The sequence below is a fragment of the Trachypithecus francoisi genome, unplaced genomic scaffold (genome assembly GCF_009764315.1).
Source record: "Trachypithecus francoisi isolate TF-2019V2 unplaced genomic scaffold, Tfra_2.0 Lachesis_group15, whole genome shotgun sequence".
Lineage (NCBI taxonomy): Eukaryota > Metazoa > Chordata > Mammalia > Primates > Cercopithecidae > Trachypithecus > Trachypithecus francoisi.
In genome coordinates, this window is record NW_022681460.1 from 62,428,563 (window position 1) to 62,456,433 (window position 27,871).

Consider the following 27,871-nt stretch of genomic DNA (forward strand, 5'->3'; position numbering starts at 1 on the left):
CAGACAGAGTCTCACTCTGTTGTCCATGCTGAAGTGCAATGGCATGATCTCGGCTCACTGCAACCTCTGCCTTCTAGATTCAAGGGATTCTCCTGCCTCAGCCTCCCTGGTAGCTAGGATTACAGGCCCACACCACCACACCTGGGTAATTTTTGTATTTTGAGTAGGGACGGTGTTTCACCATGTTGGCCAGGCTGGTCTTGAACTCCTGACCTCAAGTGATCTACCCACCTTGGTCTACCAAAGTGCTGGGATTACAGGCGTAAGCCACCATGCCCGGCCTGAAACCTGGTTTTTCAATAAAGACTCTTCTCAGTCTTGAAGTCCCTGAGTCCCTGGCACTCTGAGGACCCCACAGATCATAAAGGTGTCCATTTCTGCTGTAGCTTTTCAGTAGCGTCAGAGTGACGGCTATTGACAGCAGGGATTTGTCACTGGCAGCAGTGACATCTGCTGGCCCTGCAGCTCTAGCTCCTGGTCAGGCATTTTGGAACTAACATCTGTCCTTTCCCCAGCATACCTTACAAAAGCCACCACATATGCCAGTGCACTTTCATGGCCGTTCTCTATTTTACTTACACCACAATGAAGATCTCATTAAATCTGTTCTTCCAGCATGGCTTCAACTCTTGGAACCACTCTCAAGCTATAGCTACAATATTCTAAGCTCTTCTGTGGTTACAGACACAATGTCTATACCACAAGGATGAGAGATGATCAGCATTTTACCACAACAAAGCATGGATGACTTGCTTTTCAAATCAGATTAGGCTCACGCTTTGTGTCTCCCCATGTCATCTCAGCACAGGGACAGAGCTACAGTGTGTGAGGCCCTGGACAGGGCCTTATCTGTATTTTAAAAATTGGTTAAAAATGTTTTACAAAATTCATGCGCACAAATGAGGTATAGTGATCTTTCCATAATTTTTTTTTTTTTTTTTTTGAGATGGAGTCTTACTCTGTCGGCCAGGCTGGAGTGCAGTGGTGCGATCTCGGCTCACTGCAACCTCTGCCTCCCAGGTTCAAGCGATTTTCCTGCCTCAGCCTCCTGAGTAGCTGGAATTACAGGCTCCCACCACCACACCTGGCTAGTTTTATTTTTAGTAGAGACAGGGTTTCACCATCTTGGCCAGTCTGGTCTCAAACTCTTGACCTCGTGATCCACCCGCCTTGCCCTCCCGAAGTGCTGGGATTACAGGAGTGAGCCACCGTGTCCAGCCTCCATAAATATTTTAAGTGAGTTGAGAAGAAGTACTTAGACAGTTATTATCCATAGATTCTTCATTCTGAGTTAAAGTCACCCCAGATCAACATGTCAGTACCATTCTGGCTGTCCAGTATCATGTGATTTTGTGAAAGAAATACGCTCCCATCAGCAGCAGTGACCTGATTGCCAGGCTGTCCTCCTGAAACTGGGGTTCAACCATGGAGACCCCATAGATAAAAGTCCTGGAGAGCTCCCGAGACATCTGGTTGACCTGACATGCTAGATACAGGGTCAAAGATCACCTGAAAGGGACAGAAAAAAACAAAAAAGGACTAGCATGCACACAGGTCTTGGTCTAGGTTCATGTGCCCTGTCCAGATGGCATTGCCAGCCCTGGCCAGTTCTACACACTGAACTGTGATTTAGAAAACTTCAAAGAAGGTATTCTGAAGTGTGGGGCCCCATGAGACATGGGTCCCACTTGCCTGAGTGAGGGTAGAACTATCCCAGTGTCTAGACTCTAGGGTCTATTTCTCATCAGCCTTTTTTTTTTTTTTTTTTTTTTTTTTTTTAGACGGAGTTTTGCTCTTCTTGCCCAGGCTGGAATGCAATTGCACAGCCTCAGCTCACTGTAACCTGTAACCTCTGCCTTCCAGGTTCAACCGATTCTCCTACCTCAGCCTCCTGAGTAGCTGGGATTACAGGCATGCGCCACCACACCTGGCTAATTTTGTATTTTTAGTAGAAACCGGGTTTCTCCATGTTGGTCAGGCTGCTCTCAAACTCCCGACCTCAGGTGATCTGCCTGCCTCAGCCTCCTGAAGTGCTGGGATTACAGGTGTGAGCCACTGCGCCCGGCCATCACTCATTCTTTGAATTGGTATTGGGATGAATTTATTTCAAATTGTAACGTCATAAAAATATATGAGTAATCTTGAGTAATGGAAGTTTATTCAAAAGATACTGCAGCCATTTTATTCCAGGTCTTTGTTATTTTAGTCTCTCCTTTCCCTTCGAGGTCTCTCAGTGGCAGTTCTCCCATTCTCTCCCTTCATTCCCACCCTCTCACGCAAAGCAGGGCATATCTAGTTCGGTCGGTTACTCACATCTGATACGGAATGCTCTGATCCAGTCCCACACGGCCAGCATAGCAGGCTTCGTCTCCATACAAGTTCATCGCCACTTTTCTCAGAGAAAACTGTGTACCTGGCAGGTGCTAGGAAACTTCATGGTCTGTCCAGTGCAAGACTCCTGATACATTTCATCAAACTGTCTTCCAAAAGGGCAATGCCAGTTTACCTTGCCACCAGCAATATGTGAGAGCATGCCCTTCTTAGTACATTTGCCAGCAGTGAGGAGATTCATTATTTCATAAATAATTAGCTAATATGGGCCGGGCTCGGTGGCTCACACCTGTAATCTCAGCACTTTGGGAAGCTGAGGTGGGCGGATCTCTTGAAGCCAGGAGTTTAAGACCAGCTTGGCCAACTTGGCAAAACACCGTCTCTATTCAAATAATAATAATAATAATAATAAGCTAATGTGATAGACGAAACTACTAGAGTGTTGTTTAAAGGTACATGGGCACTTTCTTAGTAGTAACATGCAGTATAAACTTGTTAATTAATTAATTTTTCTCTTTGGTGAATTGCTTATTTTGGTTCATTACTAATTTATCTGTTTACAGCTGAGTATTTTCCATATCTATTTATGTGTGCTAATCATAACTTCAAGATATTGGCCATTTTTGCCATATTTATATGAACTTAACTTCTTTCTTCATTTTTCTGTTCTTGCTTGTTTTTAGACTTGGATACATTTATCTTTTAATGAACAGAATTTTAAATTTTTTTAAATAATCAAAACTGTTAATATTTTCCTTTGTAATTTATTTCATCCCTTTGGCTCTTAAAAAGTGCCCCTTTTCTATTTCATAGATTTGCTAAACATTTATTTCAAATTTCCTCTATTTTTAAGATAGCCATTATTTAAAATGCTTATTCTCTAAAAACATTAATTAAATAATTCTGTAATTATATATTTAGCTAATGAGATAAGAATCTAAGTTCATGTTTTAAATAAATAATTTACTAATTCTTCCATCTGCATTAATTTAAAAAATCTTGTAAAATTTATTTGTGACATTACCCTTTCTCCATGATACATTTTTGTATGAAAAAGGATTTCTGTCTCAGTCCATTCATTTACAAATAGTCTAGATGAGGTTTAAATACTAAAGTAAAAAAGAGACTTTTCTTATTCAAAAACTTTTAATACTCAAATTCTGCAGTATAATTTTTCATCTAATGTGTTTTCCTGATTTGATCTGAATTTTATAATTTCTTGACTCCTTGCTTTTTAGAACAGTGTTGGCTTTATTTCATAAATGAATTTTGAATAAAACTTGACATCAATTTATTTTTATTTCATAATCCACAAAACATTTCAAATTGAAGAAATACAACATTAAAAGTCTCCAGTTTTTGCTTTAATTTCACATTTCATACACTCACAATATTTAGGAAATAGTCATTTTGACTGTCTTATAACTGGGATAAGGGTGCAGCAACAATTCTGCCAGATGGTTAAATGCCCCAGAGGATTTCTGGTCTTATCTTCCTAATTTGGGAGATATAAAGCAGTTTTTACTCCCAATATAAATTCTTGATAAAAATCATACTCTGTTGATTTTTCATGTTAGACATTAAGGATGACATGTAAGTAAAAAAAAAAAAAAAAAAAAAAAAAAAGTAGCCTTGATACCAAGTTAATATTCTCTTGAAATCTTACTTGGCTGCTAAATTTCTTTGTTGAAAGCCAACTTATAACAAATTGGTTATCCTGTTCGCCTTTTTCCCTTTTTCTTTTCTTTCTACCATTTTCTTCCTGCTCCCTCTTTCCCTCACTCTTTCTTTCTGGCATGTTTAATTACAGAACATGTTCTACAAGCATTATTGAGAATAATTGTCCTTGAGGAATGATGGGTAATGTAAGCGAAATGAAAATAATAAAGAAAATGCTACATGGAATCTCTTATTCTTGAACCATGTTCAGACACTATTAGCTGTGACCACTGCAATAGGAAATGAAAAAGAGAGCACTTTTTCATTGAAAATCCCAGTGTTCAAAGAAACAAAGAAATGGCCACATAAACTAAATATTCACAATACTGGAAATGAACCACAGGCTTTTTGAGTAATACTCCAGTTAACTCATGTCCTTAAATGAGAAGGGTGGCATCTGCCCACTGGAGCTCTCTGGTGCCCACATTTAGGGATGCATCCTTCCTTACAAGGGCAGCCACCTGTGGAAGTGGGTTCTTAAATAACTGTGTGCACCAAAGACCATCTGGCATGGCTTAATCACTGTACAAAGACTCTGCAGAGAAGTTGGAATTGAGATTCATAGAGAAGCAACAAGGGATGATGCCTGATGATTAAGAGTCAATCCAGGAAGGAGAATTCTTCATGGGTAACATCTATTTCAATAACAAACTCTCTCCGCAGTGACTCATACTTATTTGTCTGTGAAGTTACAAAAGAAGATCCCCAGAGAAAGTGCTTTCCAAGTTGCTAGATGTAAGTTTAAGAAAGAAAATTTTTACCTTAAGAAAAATGTGAGCTTGGTTTTAAACTTGAGGCTTGTTTTCAGGCCAAATGAATTGGGTTTTTTCCTGTTGCCTTTCTAACAACGTAACAACAACAGTGAAGAAAAGGTAAATCATCATGTTAGTAAATCCAAGGATTTTGCCTCAAGAAAGTAGATAACTATTCTTGGGAAAAACACATAAAGAGTTTGTCCAGAAAAAATTAGTGTCAAAAATGAAACATCCAATGACACCAAAAGAGTTCAGTTTCCTGTGCTTGAGTCCCACACTTTTCATAATGAGTAAAATCAAGGAACTTTAGAATGTCCTATGTTCTGTCATTTCGTGCCCATATATTCCATTAAAAATCCAAGATTGGCCAGACATGGTGGCTCATGCCTATAATTCCAGCAATTTGGGAGGCCGAGGCAGGAGGATCATTTGAGTTTAGGAGTTTGAGACCAGCCTGGGCAACATAGTGAGACTTCATCTTTACTAAAATTCAAGAAAATTTAGCTGGGCATGGTAGTGCACCCCTGTAGTCCCAGCTACTTGGGCACTAAGATGGGAGGATTACTTGAGCCAGGGAGATAGAGGCTGCAGTGAGTTCTGATCATGCCACAGCAAATCCAGCCTGGGCAACAGACCAAGACCCTGTCTCAAAAGAAAAAAAAAAAAAGAAATCCAACATTGTAAAATGTCAATATGATTCACTTGTCATTCTAAAGAAAGTAAAATCCAAATTCCTTAGAAGATTTTTCTTTAAAGTGACACAGTGATTTTTTTTTTCTCTTTCTAGTCACATTGGAAGTAAATGAGGATTGTAATCCACAAATATCTAAAGTTTTAATTTTAATTAAAATATATATAATGCATCTCAGCAGATTCTTACATTAGAATCACTATTTTTAATAAGCCTCACATTGAATACAAAATACATAAATATAAAACCCTTGGGAGAAAATATTACATTTTTTGAAACAAAAGGGAAAAATGTGCTCCAAGAAAATATGTTTTACATTGTAATGTCCAACTTGCACAACCATGTTTCAACTTGGAACTCATTAGTTATTTGGGCCATGCCCTCAAAATTCTGTTTAGCCTATTTATGATTTCCTTTCAATAAAAGACAAGACAAGAAAGAAACAAAAACCAAAAGCACCCTACTCAGGAATCTGGGAATGCCTTGATGATGGACTCATAGGCAGGTGGGGGCGGTGTTGAAAGGCCCACTCGAAGACTGTTACTGGACCAGTAATCAGGACGGCTCAGACTGTGGGAAGTGCTGATGGTGGGAGAGATACTGGAAGAAGGGAGAGTCACCAGCTGACTCTCAGTTTCCACAGGAAGTGGTGGACATTGCAGAAAGGGATGGAAAGTAGAAGCTCTGAAACTTGATTTTCTTGGAAAGGAATTTGCTTGTTCCAGGGAAGCTTGTCGCTGGAAAGTGAGACTGGCCAGGCTGAGGTTGCTGCGACGTTCACAACCACTGTGGCGGTAAAATCCAGTTCTGTTGAGGCCATGGGAGTAAGAAGACCTAGATCTCCTGCTTGAACTCCACTGTGAGATGGGAGCACTGGCTCTTCTTCTTCGAGACAGACAAATGAACACAGCCCAAATAAATCCTCCAAGTACCAGCCCGATTGCCATGGATACGGTGAAGGACATGATAAGGTCCTCTGAAACAAAGAAAACAAATTACTAAATCAATTTTTAAATTGGTTTTCAACTAAAAACAAGGGTCAGCATATATGCTGTAATTCATAGAATACTGATTAATTTAAACATACTTTGAATCAGGGAAATAGAAGACGGTGTTAGGTGGATATGAACAAATGAAAGCTGATAATGCTTCCATTTATTCAAGCAGAAAGATACAAAATAACACTTCCAGCTGTAGCATTCCAGGTCACTTAAGCTGTTTTATCATCTTTAAGAAATAAAAGATAAAAGTAGTCTTACTTGATGTCATTAATTTATGGCATTTAGCTCATACATTTTTTATAGAGTGGCAAATGTAGCCCAAAGTTGATTTCCTTTTGAGTTATAGTAGTAACTAATGTGCTGGATTGATAAAGAATTTTGTCAACACTTTAACGTTGCCTTTTCCTCTGTCTGCTTTCATCAATCACATTGATTTCTGCCACCTGCAGTCTTCATGATGCCTCACTTCCTTTGCTCTGTCTGAGATAGGAAGTGCTGGAATAGAACCATCTGGCCAGCTGACTGATTTATGTCATATTTCCTGAACTCCCAGACAGTCACCTATATCTCTGACTCTTTGATGACTTGACCTGTGCAGACTACTGAGCTCTTTCTTGTTTCCCAGTTTCCAGCTCATGCTTCTATTATGCCCTTGGGATGATGAAATTCCTGTAGCCCGAACCTCCATAGCGTCTCTGCTACACACCTGTATTCTCTAATTTGTAGAACTTGTAATTTCCCTTTCTGGGGAGAAAAATGCCTTTTCCTAACGGAAATGCTACCTTATTGTCTCTTGTAAACTAAATACATATTCTCAAATGCAAATGGGTAACTGAGTCTCCTCTTGCCACACCACTTTGTATAGAAAAACTCTGGATATTAGAAGACTCCTCTAGCCTCTTGGTCGCCCACATTTCCCCACCATGATGTAATCCACAAGTCATGTTGGTTTCTCACTGTACCAAAGCCTGTCATTCTCTCTGAAACTCTGTGATTTTCCACATATTTTTCCTTATATCTGAATTCAATATTTTAATCTTCTGTCTGGAAAACCCATTCTTCAAGCTCCACTTCAAGTATCATATCTTCAATAAAGACTCCGACATTTCCTAGACAAAAATGAGTTACTGCTAAGTGGAAAGGTAAGCTATCGTATCTAATTGCTTATCTAGGTATATTCTGTATCGAGAGAGCCATAGCCTGAAAATTAGCTGATGGGTGTTGTGAGACTGGGGAAGAGGGGGAGAAAATAGCCACAGAAGTTTTGCTGTTCCTCCCATCAAGAGATAGTCTATTTCTCTACCCCTTGAATCTGGGCGGGCTTCATGACTTGCTTTGATGAGTAGGATGCAATGGAATTGAAGCTATACAAGTTCAAGCCTAAGCTACAAGAGGCTCAGCTTCCACCCTTCCTGCTCTTGGGACCCCTGCCATTGTCGGCATATAAATAAGGCCAGACTAGCCTGCCAGATGATGAGAGACACATGGCCCAGAAACCCCTGCAGCCCTAGCCAAGAGCCTGCTAACCTGGACATATGAATGGCATCATCCTATATAATTCAGATGCTAGTCAACTCACCAAATGATTGTGACACATGAGCAAAGACCAGCAGAAAATCCACCAAGCTGACTTCGTCTCAAATTACCAATCCACAGGATTGTGAGCTAAGCAAATTATTATTATTTTAAGCTACTATGTTTGGGGGTGGATAGTTACATGGCAAAAGTTCTCTGATACAGGGTTCCAAACTCAGCTCTGTTCGTAATATGTTTTGTGATTTTTAGGGAATTTGTTTAGACCCACTGATTTCATTATATATATGTGTGTGTGTGTGTATATATATACACATATATATATGAAGGAGTTAGATTTTATGATTGCCAAGGTTCTTTTTAGCATATTGTTGTAATCTGTGATAATATATAGACTACCTAGAATGCAGAAATAACAAAACAAACTAACGTTAATAACTACAAAGGAATAATCACTGCTGTCTAATTTTAGGATATAGTTCAGTGTCCTTACACTGTATATTGTCACATTTATCTCCTGTGGAAAAGCTATATTTATTGTGTCCTACTTTCACAATTATCTGTACAAATAGTTATATCAACATTCTCTAAAACAACAGCTTTAGGCAAAGGTCCCAGGCACATTTTTTAGTGTATTATATCACTTAATCCTCAAACATCCCAATAAAGGAAATGCTAGTGTTATTCCCATTTAATAGTTGTGGCTACTGAGAGGTAAGTAGCAAGCCCATAGTCCTACATCTGGTGAAGGTCAAGTGAGGATTTGAGACCAAAGCATCTTAATTAACAGCTAAATTATTTATTTATTTTCTAAGTGTAAGGTAAGAAAATATTAATCTACAATGAAAATAAGCAATACAAAGTGCATAAAAATTTGTCGATTCAATACCAGAGTATCTTGTAACCTGTTATGAACAGAAATACTTGAGAGAATGGTAGTTAAATAATATTGTGTGTTCTACAGATATATTTCCATGAATCAATAGTCTTTAGTGGAGACTTTTAAATATCAACAAGTTCAGCTATGGACGCACAGAAATGGAGTTTCAGCTAAAACAAAATAAAAAATGTGTTGGACATAAATTCCTCATTTTATAGATATTGAAACGGAAGCTAAGGTTTGTGTGGTAGAATTAATACTTGATTTATTGTAATAACTGATTGGCAAGTATCACTGGTTAGGGAACTATTAGTTACACTGGTGTGTGACATAAATGAGAAGACAAATACTCAAATTTACAAAGTATATGTCCTTGCTATTGTGTGTAAATGTATGTAACCACTACTAGAGTCTGACTGAAGACTCTAAGTATCTCAGTATATAGGCAGGCATAATAGATAAAATTTAGAAAGAGATATTTCCTTGATTTCAGCAAAATGAAGTTAAAACCAGAATCTGAAAGGAGAAAATATATTCAGTTAGTCAACGAAAGCATTTAAGGTTTACAAGAGTCCTTATACATGGTCTCTGTGTATGCCCTTTGAGACTCTCATCTTCTGACAAATCAGATATTCCAAATATAAATGTTATTTATAGTGGAATAACAGCAAACTTTAGATTCAAGAAAAAAATAGAAACTATTTAATTCAATGAAATCAATGAAAAATAATTTCTTGTCTATTATTGTGATTGAGGCCAGGCACAGTGGCTTATGCCTGTAATCCCAGCATTTTGGGAGGCCGAGGTGAGAGGATCGCTTGAGCCCAGACCAGCCTGGGCAACATAATGGGATCTGTCTCTACAAAAAGTAAAAATAAATTAATTAAATAAGATACAGCGATTGAGCAAAACAGCAATTAACAAAAATACAGCGATTAGCAAAAACAACAAAAATAGATGGAGTGAGAAATACATTTAAATTTCAGATGACTATTTTATTTCCAAAATACATTATTGTTCTGATGTAAGAAAACTAATATCCAAACTCTAATGGACAAGTTATTATAGAATATGAACCATCACAATCTTCTTAAATGACAAGTTTCAGTTTGGGGAGTAAAAAGCTTATTTTTGTGGCACTAAAACTGTAACAATATTTCCATAAAAGGAATTTGACAACAAACCTATTTAAAATGATCATTCTCTGTGGCTTGGTAATACTTTGATTTGATACTGTAAACCTATTGTCTACGCCCAAAATTTGGGGAAATGACTTAAAATATCATCAAATATTGGGTTATATAGATATCCAAAAAAGATTAAATAATGAATTTAAAATGTACATGAGAATCATAAGAATAACATATACACACAATAATAGGCTATTTAAATTTTGAATGAATATAAAGTAGGATAAGATGGAGGTGCAACAGAAATTATAAAAATTACAAAAAAATTTCTTTTGATATGGATTTGTTTAACTTTTGCTCAGTAGAGTACACATATCATGAAAATGACTTTTTAATCCACAAAGTCAGTAAAATACACACTTTAGAAATTGTATTAGTCTGTTTTCATGCTGCTGATAAAGACATACCTGAGACTGGGCAATTTACAAAAGAAAGTGGTTTAATTGGACTTACATTTCCACATGGCTGGGGAGGCCTCACAATCACAGTGGAAGGCAAGCAGGAGCAAGCCACACCTTGCGGGGATGGCAGCAGACAGAGAGAGCTTGTGCAGGAAAACTCCCCCTTATAATAACCATCAGATCTCGTGAGACTTACTATCATAAGAACAGCACAGGAAATTCCTGCCCCAATGATTCAATTACCTCCCACTGGGTCCCTCCCACAACACGTGGGAATTCAAAATGAGATTTGGGTGGGGACAGAGCCAAACCGTATCAGAAATCATTGCACTAATTCTTATACCTTGCAGAATATTAAAACACCTACAAATAATACTGCTGACAGAAGAATTTCTAAGACTTCCTGAGATATGTGGTAAAATGCTTATCTAACTTCTTAAGCTCCCTTAAGTCCAAACAGCAAAGGCAAATGTAGAAATGAAGAAAGGCAATGAGGAAGAGATGCTGAGTCAAACAACAGCAGTGGTCTTTCATACACATTTTTTTTCATTTAATTATAGTTAATGATTTTTCTGACCTGCCCACACTAGAATTTAGAAACTGTGTGATGAAAGCAGCATCTACTGGTGATACAGCTTTAAATTTTCATATATGTAATTCCATTCTGGCAGACTTTTGACAATGTATTTTGGGATCCTTTTTTAAAACCTGGTGTAGAAGAAAATGTAACTGAAAAAAAAGACATTGGCACAGATATTGCTTTTTAAAAAATGATTTGCCTTCTTACTTCTCAACAATCTTAGGAGAAGAAAAATGAGCCATAATCTTTCTTCTTATAATTGCAATATAAGGCAACTTATAAGACCAAATGGTTACTTTTAAAAATATAACTTTCCTTTTGAAAGCAGAAGGAAAAAACTCCAACATTGGTAAGGTATGCCATATAAATTAAATATATGTCATCCTAATTTGTAATACATACTAACTAGCAAGTAAATGGCACATAACAAGCCCTCAATGAACACTGGCTCTTCCTGCTAATAGTTGTGTAATTTACTCAAGGCATTTGACCCTTCTTGGCCTAATAATAACAGCCACGTTCGTGTCTTTCAATTTTAATATTGTAATATTGAGTATGATTTTTAGTAAATATAATCAATACCTCAAATGCCTTCCACTGGTATTAAAATTTAGTAGAGGTCACCATCTAGTGGCTTGAGTTGAATCATTCCAACTCTGAAAGTGATTTGATCAATGACAGCAGAATGAAACATTGTTTAAAACATTCAGAAACCCTTTGCAGTTGTAAGAATGGTAAGTTCAACCTTCACCAAAGAAGGCCATGAAGTCCTTGGTATCATAGAGTGTACAGCAGAATGGTTCAGGAAATAGAATGACTTTTGACAAAAAGGATTTTTAGGGACAATAATATTTAGAGCCTAGAAATTTGATTGATTATAATAATGTAAACAGCCAAGGAGTATTTTCCATTATATCTCATCTGCCAGAACATCTTATTGGGTCTGTTTTCACAAACAAACAAAAAAAAAAATCCAGAATTCAACTTCTCACTACCCACTCTGCGACTTCACTGATCCAAGTGGCCACATTCCCACATCTGTGACATGGACTATGGTCTTCCTGCTTCTGTCCTTGCCATATCCTCACACCCCAAAAATGTGCTCAATACAGTAGTCAGAGAACATTTTAAAATATAAGTCAAATCATATCACTCTTCTGTTCTAAATCCTCCGCTTTTCCCAGAGGAAAAACAAATGCCTAAGAATGTCCTAAAAGTCCCTACTTGACAGGTTCCCAATTATCTGAGCCCATTTCCTCTACTCTTCCTCTGGGTCACTCGCTCTGTCTGCACTTCCCTCCTCACCATTCCTTAAGTACATCAGATGGGCTGGCTCCTGACTTAGGGCCCATCACTGGTTGTAATCTACTCCTAAAATTATTTCCTCAGCTATCTGTATAGTTAATTTCAGGTCTTTTGCTCATATGTAACTTTCTCATTGAGGCCTACCCTGGCTGCTCTACCTAAAATGACACCCTGTCCCACCTCTGAAGCCTAAATGGAACTCTTGTTTTTCTTTCTTCCTTTCTGATTAATGGAAACTAAATTCGTTAATTTATATTCTTTAAGAAAATGTGAATGAGATACATAAGCATTATGAGCTGGAAATGTCATTATATTTGAAAGATAGGAGGATAACATATATCTGGAATGCTTTAAAAAGCTTCATGGAAAAAATAAATTGTAGATGCCTTTTTGTGAATGGTAGTGGTCAAATAAACAAAAGGCTTGGAGACTTGAAAGTAGTTTTGATCAAAAGCATAAAGCACAAGCCATATTCTGAATATAATTAGTTAACAGTATTGCTAGAGGAGAGGGCAAATTCAAAAGGATCAAGGTAGCACACCGCTTTCTGTATATGATAGACTAACATGTATCAAGCCACCGAGAGCAAGCATACAATAGAGAATAAAATATTTTCTTAAATTTTTTTGAAGCCATCAGAGACTTATCAAAACTATTAAATCGAAGAAGCAAATTCCAGGAGAGAAGAAAATCTCTCATCACAATAATCTGTAAAGAGAAACAAAAATATCTGAGTAGAATGCTGTGCACTATCAGTAAGCTTAGAAAACATAAGTTGGTGTTCAGGGGCTGCCAAGGAAATTGGACCCTAGGAAACATCCCAGACTCTGGAATCAGGTGCCCTAGGATCTACTCCCTAAGATTAATGGTAAACAGGAAAAAGACCAGACCTCACAAAGATACAAATATAGATCAATCCCAAGTTGGACTGAGGTGATCTTTCCCTAACTAACTGTCAGAAGGAAAATTTTACATATAAATAAAATAGAAAGTTATATATTTAAATAGATTTATATATACCTAGTAATAAATTACAAGTCATCCTAAGAGGCAAGACAAAGTAAACAAAAACTAAGAGAACAAATAGAAAATTGAAAAATATCTGTAAGTTATGAAGATATTTGAATTATCAGACAAAATATTAAAATAACTGTTGATTAATGTGTTTAAAAAATTAACAAGTTAAAAATTTTCAGCAGAGAATGAGGATCTTATAGATAATAAAATATCTAATGAAAATTATAAAATATTTTAACTGAATTCTGATAAAATTGTGAAATATCAAAATATGTGAGATGTGCCTAAAGCCACATTCATAAGAAAATTTATAGCTTTATAGGTATATATTTTAAAAGAAGAAAGCCTAAAAAAATCAGTTATTTTGGTTTCCATATTAAGAAGCTAACAAAGGATCACTAGCTGACACATAAGTAAAGTAGCATACAGTAAATAAGAGAAAGCAGAACTTAACGAAACGGGCAAAAAAAAAAAAAAAGAAAGAAAGAAAAAATAGAGGAGATTATCAAAGACAGATATAAAAAAATCTAATAAAAATTAATAAAATACTAATTGGAATGACAAGGATGGAAAGAGGAGAGAAAGAGAAAGAGGGGAAAAGAATGGGCAGGAGCAAGAGAAAGAGACAGAGAGAAGGAGAGAAAATCACCAATATCAAGAGTAAGAAACATTAGAACAGATTATACAGGCAATAAAAACATCAAGCTAGGATTCCAAATCAGCTTTTATGAACTGACCCTTTCAAGTAATAATGACTATAAACACTGAAAACAATACAAAAAAAAAATTCTACCTAAGGGCCTTAAGAATGACCAAATGCTTGCAGCTACTAGAGAGGAGCTGACACCTGGAAGAAAAGAACACCAAATATTAGTCAAGCTCCAGTTTTCAAACCTTTTAACCTGAGGGCAGCTTCCAGTCTGGGACAGGTAAAGTGATAATTGAAAACCTGCACTGTTTCTAATCTTAAGAAACAAAGGACAGAGATTATGGAAACAAGAGCTGCTAAGAATGTGAGAAGGAAATCCTGGAGAAGAGAAAGCCAGAGAGAAGAATCCCCAAATTTTACTAATAAACATTTTACATATCTTTGGTTGACTCCTGAATCACACATATATGGGACATATTCCAAACAGCACTAGAGAAAAATAAAATAAAATAAAGTAATATTTAAGCTGCTGCCCAAGGGACAGGCTTTATAGGTTTCTGTAGTTGTAGTTTCACAGAGTTAATTGCCTGTGAAAATAAACTAGGGGGAAAAACATACATCACAACACTCTTCAGGGTAATACAGCAGAATCCATTCAAAATGTTCAAGATACAATATGAAATTACTTGGCACATGAAGAAACAGGAAAATGTGACCCATTCTTAAGAGAAAAGACAGTCAACAAAAACAAACTTTAAGATGACCCAGATATAATTAGCAGACAAAAATTTTAAAGCAACTCATATGTCCATGTTCAATGATTTCAAGTAAAACACTCACAATGAATAAAATGATAGGACATTTCAGCAAAGAAATAGAAACTATAAGAAATAACAAAATGGATATTCTAAAACTAAAGAAAATTGAGAACTGAAAAAAATTTATACCATGAGCTTAACAGTGAAATTAAAGTGAGAGAGAAAAGAATCAGCCAACTTAAAGGTGTATTAATAGAACTTATCCAATTTAAAAAATGGAGAAAAATATTGGAGGGAAAAAGCAAGCCTCTAGGACTTGTAGAACTGTATAAAAATATTTAACTGATGTGCAATTATAATCCCCAAAATAGAGGAAAGGGTGAGTTGAGCTAAAAACATTTTGAATAAATGAGGCTGAAATTTTTCAAAATTAGTGAAACAAATTAATCTACAAATCAAGAGTCTCAGTAACATCAAGCAGAATATATATAAAGAACTATGCACATCATAGTCAAACAGCTGAAAATCAAAGGTTAACAAAAAAAACTTGAACACAGCCAAATTACAAATAATAATAATAACACTACATTCATAAAAGACAATTATTTGAATAACTACTTGCTTTTAATAAAACACAATGATATTTTAAAGTGATTTTTAAAAAGCTGTCAACTAAAGGCCGGGCGCGGTGGCTCAAGCCTGTAATCCCAGCACTTTGGGAGGCCAAGACGGGCGGATCACGAGGTCAGGAGATCGAGACCATCCTGGTGAACACGGTGAAACCCCGTCTCTACTAAAAAAAAATACAAAAAAATAGCCGGGTGAGGTGGCGGGCACCTGTAGTCCCAGCTACTCGGGAGGCTGAGGCAGGAGAATGGCGTGAACCCAGGAGGTGGAGTTTGCAGTGAGCTGAGATCCAGCCACTGCACTCCAGCCTGGGCGACAGAGCGAGACTCCTTCTCAAAAAAAAAAAAAAAAAAAAAAAAAAAAAAAAAAAAAAAAGCTGTCAACTCAGAATTTTATATCCAGCAAAAGTATCCCTTAAGTATAGTAGTGAAATACATCCTCTTTCAGGTGAAACAGAATTCAAATTAATCACCAGCACACTTACACTAAAACATGTGCTGAAGAAAATCCTCAGTCTGCAGAAAATGAAAACTGGGATCTTTAAGAAGAAATTGAGACTATCAGAAATAGTATCAGAGTAAATATAGAAGATTCTTTTCTCTCAATTTCTTTAAAATTCATTTTTCTAGTTAGAGCAAAAATTAAAATATTTTCATATGAAATGTATAGTTTATATAGATTTAATATGTTATAATTATAAAGAATTGGGACAGGATATAAATAAATCTATTAGCTTGATTGATTTAGTTTTTAAGAGATTTTAGAGGCAGGGACTTACTATGTCACCCAGGCTGGTATCAAAGTTTTTGGCTCAAATGACCCTCCGAACTTAGTCTCCAAGTAACTGAGACTACAGGCACACGTCAATGCACCCAGCTATTAGATTGTTTTTTATATTGAAAATCTTATGTACTCTAAAATACAGCTACAAATTATATTAAGCAAGATTGCAGAATTTAAGATTTATATATAAAAATATGTTTATATACTAGCAGCAAACTACTGGAAAGTATAATTACACCATTACAATAGCATCATTAAGCATAACATACCTAGGAATCTTTTTCACAAAATGTATGCAAGATGTCTGCACCACAAATTTTGAAATACTACTGAAAGAAATTAAAGGCCTAAAAAATGGAGAGATATACTATATTTGTGAATTACAAGCCTCAATATTATTAAGATGCCAACTGCCCTTATATATAAATAAATTTATATAAATAAATCAACTACAATTCCAATAAACAGGCTTTTTGTATTATTTTACAAATGACACTAAGTTGTATATGATGACAATACAAAGGAACAATAAAAACAAAGCTGGAAGCATCACACCACTTGATTTTAAAATATACTACAAAGCTATAATAGTCAAAACAGCATGGTACTGGCATTTACATAGACATTTAGATTAATGAAACATAATAGGGAGGAAGCCCAGTAATAAATCCATGCATTTGTGACAACTGATATTTGACAACAATATCAAAAATGCTCAAAGGGGAAATTATTGCCTCTTCAATAAAAGGTAATGGGAAAACTATATATCCACATGCAGAGGAATAAAATTGAACCCTTATCTCATACGTATAGAAAAATCAACTCAAAATGAGTTAAAGATACAAACCTAAGACCAGAAACCCAAAAAACTACTAGAGGACAACATAGGGAAAAATCTTTATATTGATCTGGGCAATTATATTTTTGCATATGACAACACAGGAAAAAAGCAAAAATAGACAAGTAGAATTGTGTCAAACTACAAAGATTCTGCACAGTAAAGGAAACAACAGAGAGAAGATATGCCCACAGAATGAGAGAAAATATTTGCAAACCATATATCTGATAAGAAGCCAATATCTAAAGTATATAAGAAGCTCACACAACACAAAAGCAAGAAAACAAATAATCTGTTTAAAAAATGAGCAAAGGACCTGAATAGACATCTCTCAAAAGAAGCCCCACAAATGACCAACAGTTAGATGAAAAAATGCTCAACATAACTACTCATCAGGGAAATGCAAATCAAAGCCACAATGGAATATCACCTCACATGTGCCAAAATGCCTATTATCAAAAAGACAAAAAATAATGAATGTTGGTGAAGATGTGGAGAAAAGCAAACTGTACACTGTTGATGAAAATGTAAATTGATGCAGTCATTGTGGAAAATAGTATGAAGGTTCCTCAAAACTTAAAAATAGAACTACCATAGAATTCAGCAATCTCTCCAGGTGTACATTAAAAGGAAATGAGATCAGAATCTCTAAGAGATATCTGCACTTCCATGTTCATTGCAGCATTGTCACAATAGCCAAAACACATAATCGATCTAAGTGTCCATCATCAGATGAATGGGTAAAGAAAATATGGTGACATACATATGCATACACACACAAACACACACATATATGGTTTCTATAATGGAATGTTATATTTCAGATGCTCTTAGACTTATGATGAGGTTGTATTTAGATAAATCCATCATACATTGAAAATACCATAAGTCGAAAATGCATTTAATACCCCAACTCACCAAATTTCATAGCTTAGCTTAACCTACCTTAAATATGCACAGAATACTTAAAATAGCCTAAAATTAGGCAAAATCATCAAACAAAATCCAGCTTTATAATAATAAAAGGTAAAATTTTTAACTTTAAACAAACTTTTATTACATAAAAGTTGTCACATAATTGGATAATTCTCTACTTTGTACACGATTGTTCTCACTCTCCACAGAAAGGCGGCTTAACTTCTCATCTGGTGGTGGCAAGCACCAAAATCCTTATTTTAACAGAATAGTAGTAAAAATACCTCAGTGATTTAAGTTGAAAGCAGTACATTGGTACATGGCTCTTATACCCAGCATCAGGAATATACAAATGTCTTTTTATTCAAAAATACAAAATAAATTATCTGTAATCATGAACAATGATGGCAGTAAACCATTATATGTTTTGTCAACTAAACCAGTAACTGATGGTTACAATGATTTCTTAAACATCAGTCAGCCATTCCTTCATTTTCTTCGACTGACTTCTCTGAAGTTACTGGTGAGGAACACTGCCTTGGGCTTCCTGTCATAGTTCATTAATAAAGGTAAAGTACTATCCTAGTAGTTAGAACATGCCACCTCTCATACCACCTCCTCCCACACCTCCCATTCCACCCATTGCACCCATTCCAGGGTCCTTCTCTTCTTTAGGAATTTCTGTGACTACAACTTCTACTGTAGTTAACAGAGAGACTACACCAGCAGCATCCGATAAAGCAGCTCTCACAACCTTTGTTGGGTCAATACTTGCTTTTTCCACCATATTCACAAAATCTCTGACTGTAGCATCGTAACCAACTTCTGAGGAACTTTGCATAATTTTTGCAACTATCAAAGATCTTTCAACACTTGCATTCTTAGCAATGGTCATTGCTGGAATTTTGAGTGTTCTTTCAATAATTTCTATACCAATTTTTTTATCTTAATTAGCTGGAGTCAATGAGTCCAAGACTGGAATGCACCAAAGCAGTGGAGATTTTTATAATAATAATAAAAAATAAAAATAATAAACATTAAAGATCAAAATTCAAAATTCAAATTACAGTTTCTACTGAATGTGTATCACTTTCCTATCACCATAAAGTCAAAAAAGTGTAAGTTGAACTATCATAAGTCAGGGACCATCTGTATATAATAAGGGAATGTTATTATTCAGCATTAAAAAAAAATCCTGTCTTTTTCAGCAACCTAGATGAACCTGGAGGACATTATGCTAAGTGAAATAAACCAGGCACAGAAGGATAAATACAGCCAGCCTCCAGCTTACCATGGTTGGATTTGGGATTTTTGGCTACGATGGTGCAAAAGCCATATGCATTCAGTAGAAACTGTACTTCCAGTACCCATATGACCATTTTGTTTTTCATTTTTAGTAGTGTTCAATGAACTCCATGAGTTATTCAATACTTTTTAATAAATAGGCTTGGTGTTAGATGATTTTGCTCAACTGTAGGCTAATGTAAGTGTTTTGAGCACATTTAAGTTAGGCTATGCTAAGCTATGATGTTCAGTAGTTTAGCTCTAGTAAATACAGTTTTAACCTGATATTCTCAACTGACAATGAGTTTGTCTGGATATAACCCCATCATAAGTGGATAAGCATCTGTACTGCATGATTGCACTTATTTGTGGAATGCAGAAAAGATGAAGTTAAAAAAGCAGAGAAGAGAACTATGATTGCCAGTGATTTGGGGGTGGGGAGAAAAGGGAGATGCTGAGCAAAAAAATGCAGTTTCAGTTGTGCAGGAGTTTGGAGCCCTAACATACAACATAGTGTCTGTAGTTACGAAATTATTTCTTATACTTGAAATTGGCCAAAAAAGTAAATCTTAGATGTTCTTACCACCACAATAAAGCTAACTACCTGAGGTGATGGTTGTATTAATTAGCTTGATTGTGGTAATCCTTGTACAATATATATGTATATCAAAATATCATGTTGTACACCTTAAATATATTGTTTTTATTTGCCAATTATACCTCAATAAAGCCTGGGAGTGAGAAAATACAAAAGGTCCAGAAAAGCCAAAGTAATCTTGAAAGAGAAAAACAGTTAATAATGTATTGTATAGTTTCAAATAGCTAGAAGATATTTTGAATGTTCTAGCACAAGGAAATAATAAATGTTTGCGGTGAAGGAAGCACTGATTATCGTGATCTGATCATTACACATTGTATACTTGTTTTGATGTTTCACTCTGTACCCCATAAGTATGTACAATTATTATGTGATAAAAATTGTTTAAAAAATAAAAGGAGAACAAAGTTGGAAGATTTATATAACTCAAGACTTACTATAAAAGTCAACAATTTGTTTCATTGAAACAGAATGGAGATCTCAGCAACAGGCTTACACTTACATGACTATTTGATTTTCAACAAAGGTGCCAAAGGACTTGAATAGAGAAAGTCTTGGCTGGACACAGTGGCTCAGGCCTGTAATCCCAGCACTTTGGGAGGCCCAGGTGGGCAGATCGCTTGAGCCCAGGAGTTTGAGACCAGTCTGGGCAACATGGCAAAGCCTTGTCTCTACAAATACAAAAAGACAAAAATTAGCCTGTTGAGGTGGCATACACCTGTAGTCCCAGCCATGTGGGAGGCTGAGATGGGAGGATCACTTGAGCCCAGGAAGTTGAACCTGCAGACAGAATGAGACCCTGTCTCAAAAATAAAATAAAATAAAATAATAAAATAAAATACAGAAAAAAATATTTTCAAGAAATTGTGCAGAAAAAGCTGGATATCAATATGAAAACAATCCCTCAATTTCTACACTATATGCAAAAATTTAATTTGAAGTGGACAATTATGGATCCTAAATATGAAAGCAAAAATTTTAAAGTCTTAAAGCCTTTAGACTGGGAGGGGGCATTTGGAAACTTTTTGGGCTAGTGATTATGTATCTTGATTGGGCTTTGGGTTACTCAAGCGTGTGTGTCAAAATTCAACAAATGTTCTGTTATGATTTGTACACTTCATTTTTATTCACCTTATATGTTTCATTGTATGTAAATTTGACTTTAAAAGGAAAATAGTTGTAAAATATAATTGAATTCCTGTTAATGATATGCGTACTAAAGTAATTAGGGGGAACTGTATTGATGTCTTCAGTTGACTTTGAAATATATTGACTAATAAGATGAAAGAGAAAATGAGTTTTATAAAAATGTTACAGATAGAATTCAGATGGTAAGGTATATGGGTGTTCACTGTAGAATTCTTCTAAGGTTTATGTATGTTTGAACATTTTCGTAATAAAATGTTGAAAAACTAATAAGAATGGCATAAACAACACTTAAGCAATATATTTTGAAATTTAATTCAAATGGTCAAATTCCTGGAAAATACAAACTCCCTTAACTAACAGAATTGACAGAAAATCTGAGTAATCCCAGTAATCCCAATGAGATCACTTGGACACAGGAAGGGGAACATCACACACCGGGTCCTGTTGTGGGGAGGAGCCGGGGGAGGGACAGCATTAGGAGATATACCTAACATAAATGACTAAATGACGAGTTAATGGGTGCAGCACCAACATGGCTCATGTATACATATGTAGCAAACCTGCACATTGTGCACATGTACCCTAGAACTTAAAATATAATTAATTAATTAAAATTAAAATTAAAAAAAAATCTGAGTAGTTCACCATTGTTAAATAAATGGAATGTGCCATTAAAAACCCTCCAACTGAAAATACTACATATAGTTACAATAGTGAATTTTCCCAAGCACTTAAGCAATAAACAATGCCATCTTATACAAACTTTTCCAAGTAATAGAAAAGTAGGGAACATGTCCCAACCTGTTTTACAAGGCTTGCATAACACTGATACCTGACAAAGCTGTCAGAGAAAGGACAATTACAGGCCACTTTCTCTCATGAATTTAGATGCAGAAGTTTGAGGTCAGGGATGTATTAAAAAGTCCAGTCTTATGGGCTCCATCTCACATCTATTGAATCATAATCTCTGAGCATGGAGTCCAGTGAGAGATGAGTTTTCATAATTCTAAGTAATTCTGATGCAGTTTAAAGACAAGCATTTGTAAATGTTTTTCAAACTTTCTGGGTAACTGAGATAAGGGAACTAATGAATAGACTATTAATATGCAACATAGACGTTTCTTTTTAAAATACAAATTGAAAAAATGAATTTGTGAAATAGTATTTGTTTCCAAATTTGGGGAAGATATAGTGGAAATTCTTGGGACATATGCCCAGCCCATAAACCTGTTCCCCTCTCAACTTCTTTGGGAACATCCTATGCCCATCTGCTGGGGTGCCCCCTAAGAGTCGTATTTTTCTACAGGCCAAAGAGCAGTATTTTCCACTAGTAGCCAGGGATCCCTCCTCTTGACAGCACTTGATCCCTAACAAATCAGTTCACAACCCTACATCTCATCAATTACTTTAGAGAGTATTAAGTCTGTTAGCAAGGATGCACAGAAAAAAGAAAAATCAATGCTTCACGTTTAAATTACTAAATAATTTTTAAAATATATAGAATAAATAATAGCTTGAAAGTCAACATTTTGACTGCAATAGTTGGATACTTTGAAATAGAAAAGAGCGCTTTGAGTTTTTTTGTTTGGTTCAGTTTCTGAATGCTAAGAGCCTAAAGGACTTAAGAATATAACTTTTGATCATAAACAGTATAGGAAAGAATAAACCATGGCCTATGAGTCAATTTCCGTGCATCTAAAGAGGAGGAGCTTTGGAGAAGCAAAAAGGAGCTATACAGAATATGACCTGTAAGGGTTTTGGAGAAGCAAAGCATCACTCTCCATCCCTCCCTGTGATGAGCTACAGATTGATTAGGGAATCCCAGAGAAACTGGTACTCATGTTCAGCTTTCTGGGGAAGATGGCAAGCCGCTCTGAGAACCCCTGGGTGTCTAAAGGGCAGATAAGGAAGTGAGGTAGGGAGCGGGGGATGTGGTGTTACTGCATCCAAGCCAAGGGCACCAGATGTAGCCCAACCTCCTAGGGAAGGCTCCTGCAGTTCTAGGGTTATGGGATAATATTGAAATATTGTTCTGTGCCATTGAGACAGATGGAGAAGTACCTGAATAAGGGCCAGTAGACCAGAGGGATATACAGAAAGGAAAAGTCATGCTGTTAGCTAATGTTACACAGATCATGTGAGCCAGATTTTATAGTAGGAGATTTCAGTAGTGAAAATCAGAGAAAGGGCAATGTCTCAAAAGCTGATGAGAAATCCGTGTCGGTAGATGTCAGCAGAGGCCAGAACTTGATCAAGCACCAAAGGTACCCTCTCTCCAATAAACAGAATATAACCCCTCCACCCATCCACACCCCCCTCCAACCTTAAAGAAAATTCCCAGGGGGAGGAATATGGAGAGATTATAAATCACTGGATTGCAAGTGATCAGGTTAAATTAAATCAAACTTTTACGCTGACATTCAAAATCTTGCAGAAATCTGCCTCCAACCTGCCTTACCAACTATGTCCCTGAAACAACCACACACAGACTCTCTAGTCAAGCTGTTCTTTTCTCCACAAACTTGCCTGGCTGTTTTTACTTCTCCATATTTGCTGATGACATTTTTCCTGAGCTCCCCAAACCTCTTGAAATGCCTTATTTATATCACTGACTCCTAACACATTGCCTAATATGGTCAGTGCATGCTTCTGAGTGAACTAATGAACTGACTGAGAATGAGCTTACGAGGGAAAGAAATGAATGACTAGAATGTCCTTCTTAGAATTAATCTCCCTGTCTGAAATTTATCTTTCTAGGAACAGATAGCACCTCATTTTTTTTTTCTGAGAAAGATTTAGGGCTTATTTCTGCCATATATTGTGCTAACTCATATTATCAACCATTGCTATTTTATCATGTGTTATCTTGTGTTATTCCACAACTATATAGGTTTGTATGTGCATATGTATAGATGCATAATCACCTCCAAGAGCATAATCCTTTTGAGACAAACATTGTACTTTTAGTGAGAACTGAATTAAGTGAATAAATGCAAACTCCTGCAACCATATCTTCCCCCAACTTTTCATAATGCTAGCCATAAGGAAAAAAATGCAAAGTAAGACAGCAGAAACAACCAAAACTACATCTTCTACAGGACTCTCAAGTACTAAGAGAATGACTGAGTTCAGTATTTGTCTCCTATTGCCTTAGAGGAAGACATGGCAAATTTTAACGGGCCCTGTTTCCTGCAGCTTTTATGGGAATGTTTATAGAGAAAGGAAGTGCATTAAAGAAAGCAAAAATAGGGAGTGGAAGGTGATAGTCTGCATCTGTGTTGTCACTTTCAGGCCAACTTTGTTGCCAACCCTTGCACTTAAATGCGTGCACACCTTTAGGAAGTTTTAGTGGGTGATAGCTATGAAAATGCCACCTACTGTTTTTGGTAATAACCTGATATTACTATCCCATCATTTAGCGCTCATTAAAGTAAACCAGAAAAGTCATATTGAGAAAACAACTTTTTATGTAGCTTAAAGTGCTACGTCTGAGCGATTTATATGGTTCAATGTACAAGTTTTCCTTTTCTAAGCTATTTTTATTTATTTTCCAAATTCAATGTCCCAAGCAGATGACTGATTTGGGAAGCAATAACAATGCATTTCACTGCATTGTACAAGATTCTCAAAATAATATTTTTGAGGAGTCAGTGGTCAAAACAGACATCAATTTGGATACAAAAAAGCAATGGAAATTTAAAAGATTGACGTTTATATTTCAGGAAATGTACATATTTTATATGTTTGTGTTTTTATTCACATTTCATACTTCATATTTTTACCCCAGAAACAAAAATACAATCTTTTATATATTTTCCTAAAATCATCAAACATTATATCTGCTCTCCATATTTCCATTCGCTTTGTTAATGTTTATCAATGTAACACTCCCCTTTCTGGTTTTCATTATTTTCATCTAATTTTCATTACAGTCAGATAACAAGAGAAAGGAAAAACTAGCATTTGTCTTTGAAATAATAGGTTTTAATTCCCTCTTAAACAGATTTCCACATTAAAAATATCTAAATTTTTAGAATCAATAGGTGGACTCCAACTAAACATTCTCTTAATAATATCCAGTTTATTTTAATGATTATTATCCATGTTTTTAGTCAGTGAATAAAGATTTTTTTTTTTTTTTTTTTTTTTAGAGACGGAGTCTCGCTCTGTCACCCGGGCTGGAGTGCAGTGGCCGGATCTCCTGCCTCAGCCTCCCGAGTAGCTGGGACTACAGGCAGCCGCCACCTTGCCCGGCTAGTTTTTTGTATTTTTTAGTAGAGACGGGGTTTCACCATGTTAGCCAGGATGGTCTTGATCTCCTGACCTCGTGATCCGCCCGTCTCGGCCTCCCAAAGTGCTGGGATTACAGGCTTGAGCCACCGCGCCCGGCCTTGTTTTTTTAAATAAACCTGAAATTTAATTTTGAATGGTTTAAAAAAAAATAGATTGACTTCTACATATGAATTTTTGCAAAAAAAAAAAAGCTACTTTACTTTTGAATAATTTATACAGATAACTTTTTTTATAATGATGAATTTGATTTAGACAGACTATAGCTCTTTTTCAGTGTGTATTTAGCACTTATTTTCTCTATAAGTGAGGACAGCAAATAATATTTTAACAAGCATATAATCAGACATCCACAATTCAAAGACTTCTGTCTAGTGTTAGCTACCTAAAATAACCTATTACCAAAGCCTTTCTTTACAACGTACTAGAATAATCTATTTTCTTCTTAATTTTGTTACATAAATTTATTAGGAGCTCACCAATATCCTTTGTTTTCAGGCTTCCAGCAAACATAAATATAGGTGAGAAAAAAAGAATGAGCTAGTTCTTTTTTTTCTTATGCTGAATTTTTAATATTTTTTAAAACCAATAAATATTTGTCCCCACATTTTTCATCTAAGAAAGTACACAGGTTAAAGGACTGGAGTGAATTCTTTTCATGCAGATTTCTGTGATGGTAGACATACAGATTGCTGGGAAAAGTTGGCCACTGCTGCCCACTGTCTATGTGAAAGTTCCCAAAACTCCGCCTTGAATCACAGCAGAAAGTCTGAATCATTCACTGAGAGGATTAAAAACTTGTTCTGGGCATATAAACAGAACTGTTCATATATACTATTTTCTTCATTAAGGTGTTTTTCTGAATTTAATTTAAATTGCCTCCTTTAATATAAAAATGTCCCTGAACCCAAGAGTACATGTCAACTTCCCATGTGAGCCCTTCTTCTTTGTACCTCTAAGCCTGGAGCAACTGAGTTTTGACCTCAGCACAGACCCATTGTCAATATCAGGGAACACTGGACTGTTAGCTGTGGCTGGACTCAGACAAAAATACTCCAAAAAATACTTCTGTATTGTTCTTTTCCCCCACCCCCATGACAGGCTTCCACTGAATGTTACACGTGATGTTATTTCCATTTAATCTTTTCTACTAAAGTTTTCTCAAATTTCATATTTTTCCATATTTTATTTGTTATACTCTAAAGTCATTCATTTATTTTACCTGTGTTATCGCACTTTAAATTCACTCATTTAAGTACAGATGTTATTAGGCTTCACTTTGGAAATTAAAGCATATAACATTCACAACATAGGTGAAAATAGTCTCTATGGAAATCTTGATTTCATAAAATAAAATTATCTACAACCTTCAAACAAATGAAAGTTAATTTTTCCCACGCAATCTATATGCCATATTCTAATCAGGAATTACCTCCAACTTATGTTTTTTATTTTTATCCTCATTATTTCGTAATTTTATTTTGTAACACCAGCCAAAATCTGTACTTAACACCCAGATTCTTCTTGAATATCTTCATAGAACACTATAAAGACATATAAATATATTTCTATATATTTCTCTATATAATATATTTCTATATATTTCTCTATATAAATATATTTCTATATATTTCTATATAAATATATTCTATATATTTCTCTATATAAATATATTTCTATATATTTACATATATAAATATATTTCTATATATTCTCTATATAAATATTTCTATATATTCTATATATTTACATATATAATATATTTCTATATATTTACATATATAAATATATTTCTATATATTTACATATATAAATATATTTCTATATATTTACATATATTTCTATATATAAATATATTTCTATATATTTCTATATATTTACATATATAAATATATTTCTATATATTACATATATAAATATATTTCTATATAGAAATATATTTCTGCTAATAAACGTATGAAATAAATTTCTGTTAATAAACATATGAAAACTTTAAATAATCACTTTATAGTAAACAAAGTGTCTCAGAGATTTTCAATGCTTTAATAAATCACACAGTGCATTTCTCACATCCTAGTTTTAAATTTTAAACAGTAAAAGAAATACCTTACCCCAAAAGTTTTCTGGCCATGGACTCCCTAAACTTGTTGTGTTATTAGCCATAATATCCAGAAGAAATAGAAGAAGGAGAAGAAAAAGAGAAAGAAAAAACAGTATGTCGAAAAAAAGCAGTTTGGTTCTATGTCTTTGTAGTACAGCAAGAGAAAAATAATTTTTACGCAACCCCTCATATACTTGTGTTCGCATAAAAGGAAATAAGTGTATCATATTTCCTGCTTTTATACTCAAATTAGCAACTGTTTTTCTTATCTTGGAATTCCACATGGTTCCTGAGACACAAAACAATGTCCTTTTCATCATTTCCTCAGCTAAGTTCCTAAGTTCTCTCCTCTCAGCCACCTCCAAAACTGCTTTTAGGATAACAGGGGTGTGTGTGTGTGTGTGTGTGTGTGTGTGTGTGTGTGTGTGTGTTTTCTCATCCCATACTGACATAGAAAGGAAGACTCCAAACTCTCA

General features: G+C 35.4%; 1 protein-coding gene across 1 annotated transcript; it reads right to left on the reverse strand.

The window, feature by feature from the left end:
• Positions 1-27,603, reverse strand: MYCT1 (MYC target 1). Its single transcript, XM_033235021.1, has 3 exons — positions 27,406-27,603; positions 5,961-6,472; positions 1-1,509 (listed from the first exon to the last, which is right to left on the reverse strand). The coding sequence occupies exons 1-2, from the start codon at positions 27,599-27,601 to the stop codon at positions 5,961-5,963; spliced, it is 708 nt and encodes a 235-aa protein (XP_033090912.1). The 5' UTR covers positions 27,602-27,603; the 3' UTR covers positions 1-1,509.
• Positions 27,604-27,871: the final 268 nt, after the last annotated feature.

Bases quoted from the DNA above. Each gene is read 5' to 3' on its own strand.
- MYCT1 (XM_033235021.1), bottom strand. From the start codon at position 27,601: ATGCGAACACAAGTATATGAGGGGTTGCGTAAAAATTATTTTTCTCTT. The intron at 6,473-27,405 runs GTAAGGTATTTC...TCTTTGTTTCAG, and splicing joins ATGGCCAGAAAACTTTTGGG to AGGACCTTATCATGTCCTTC.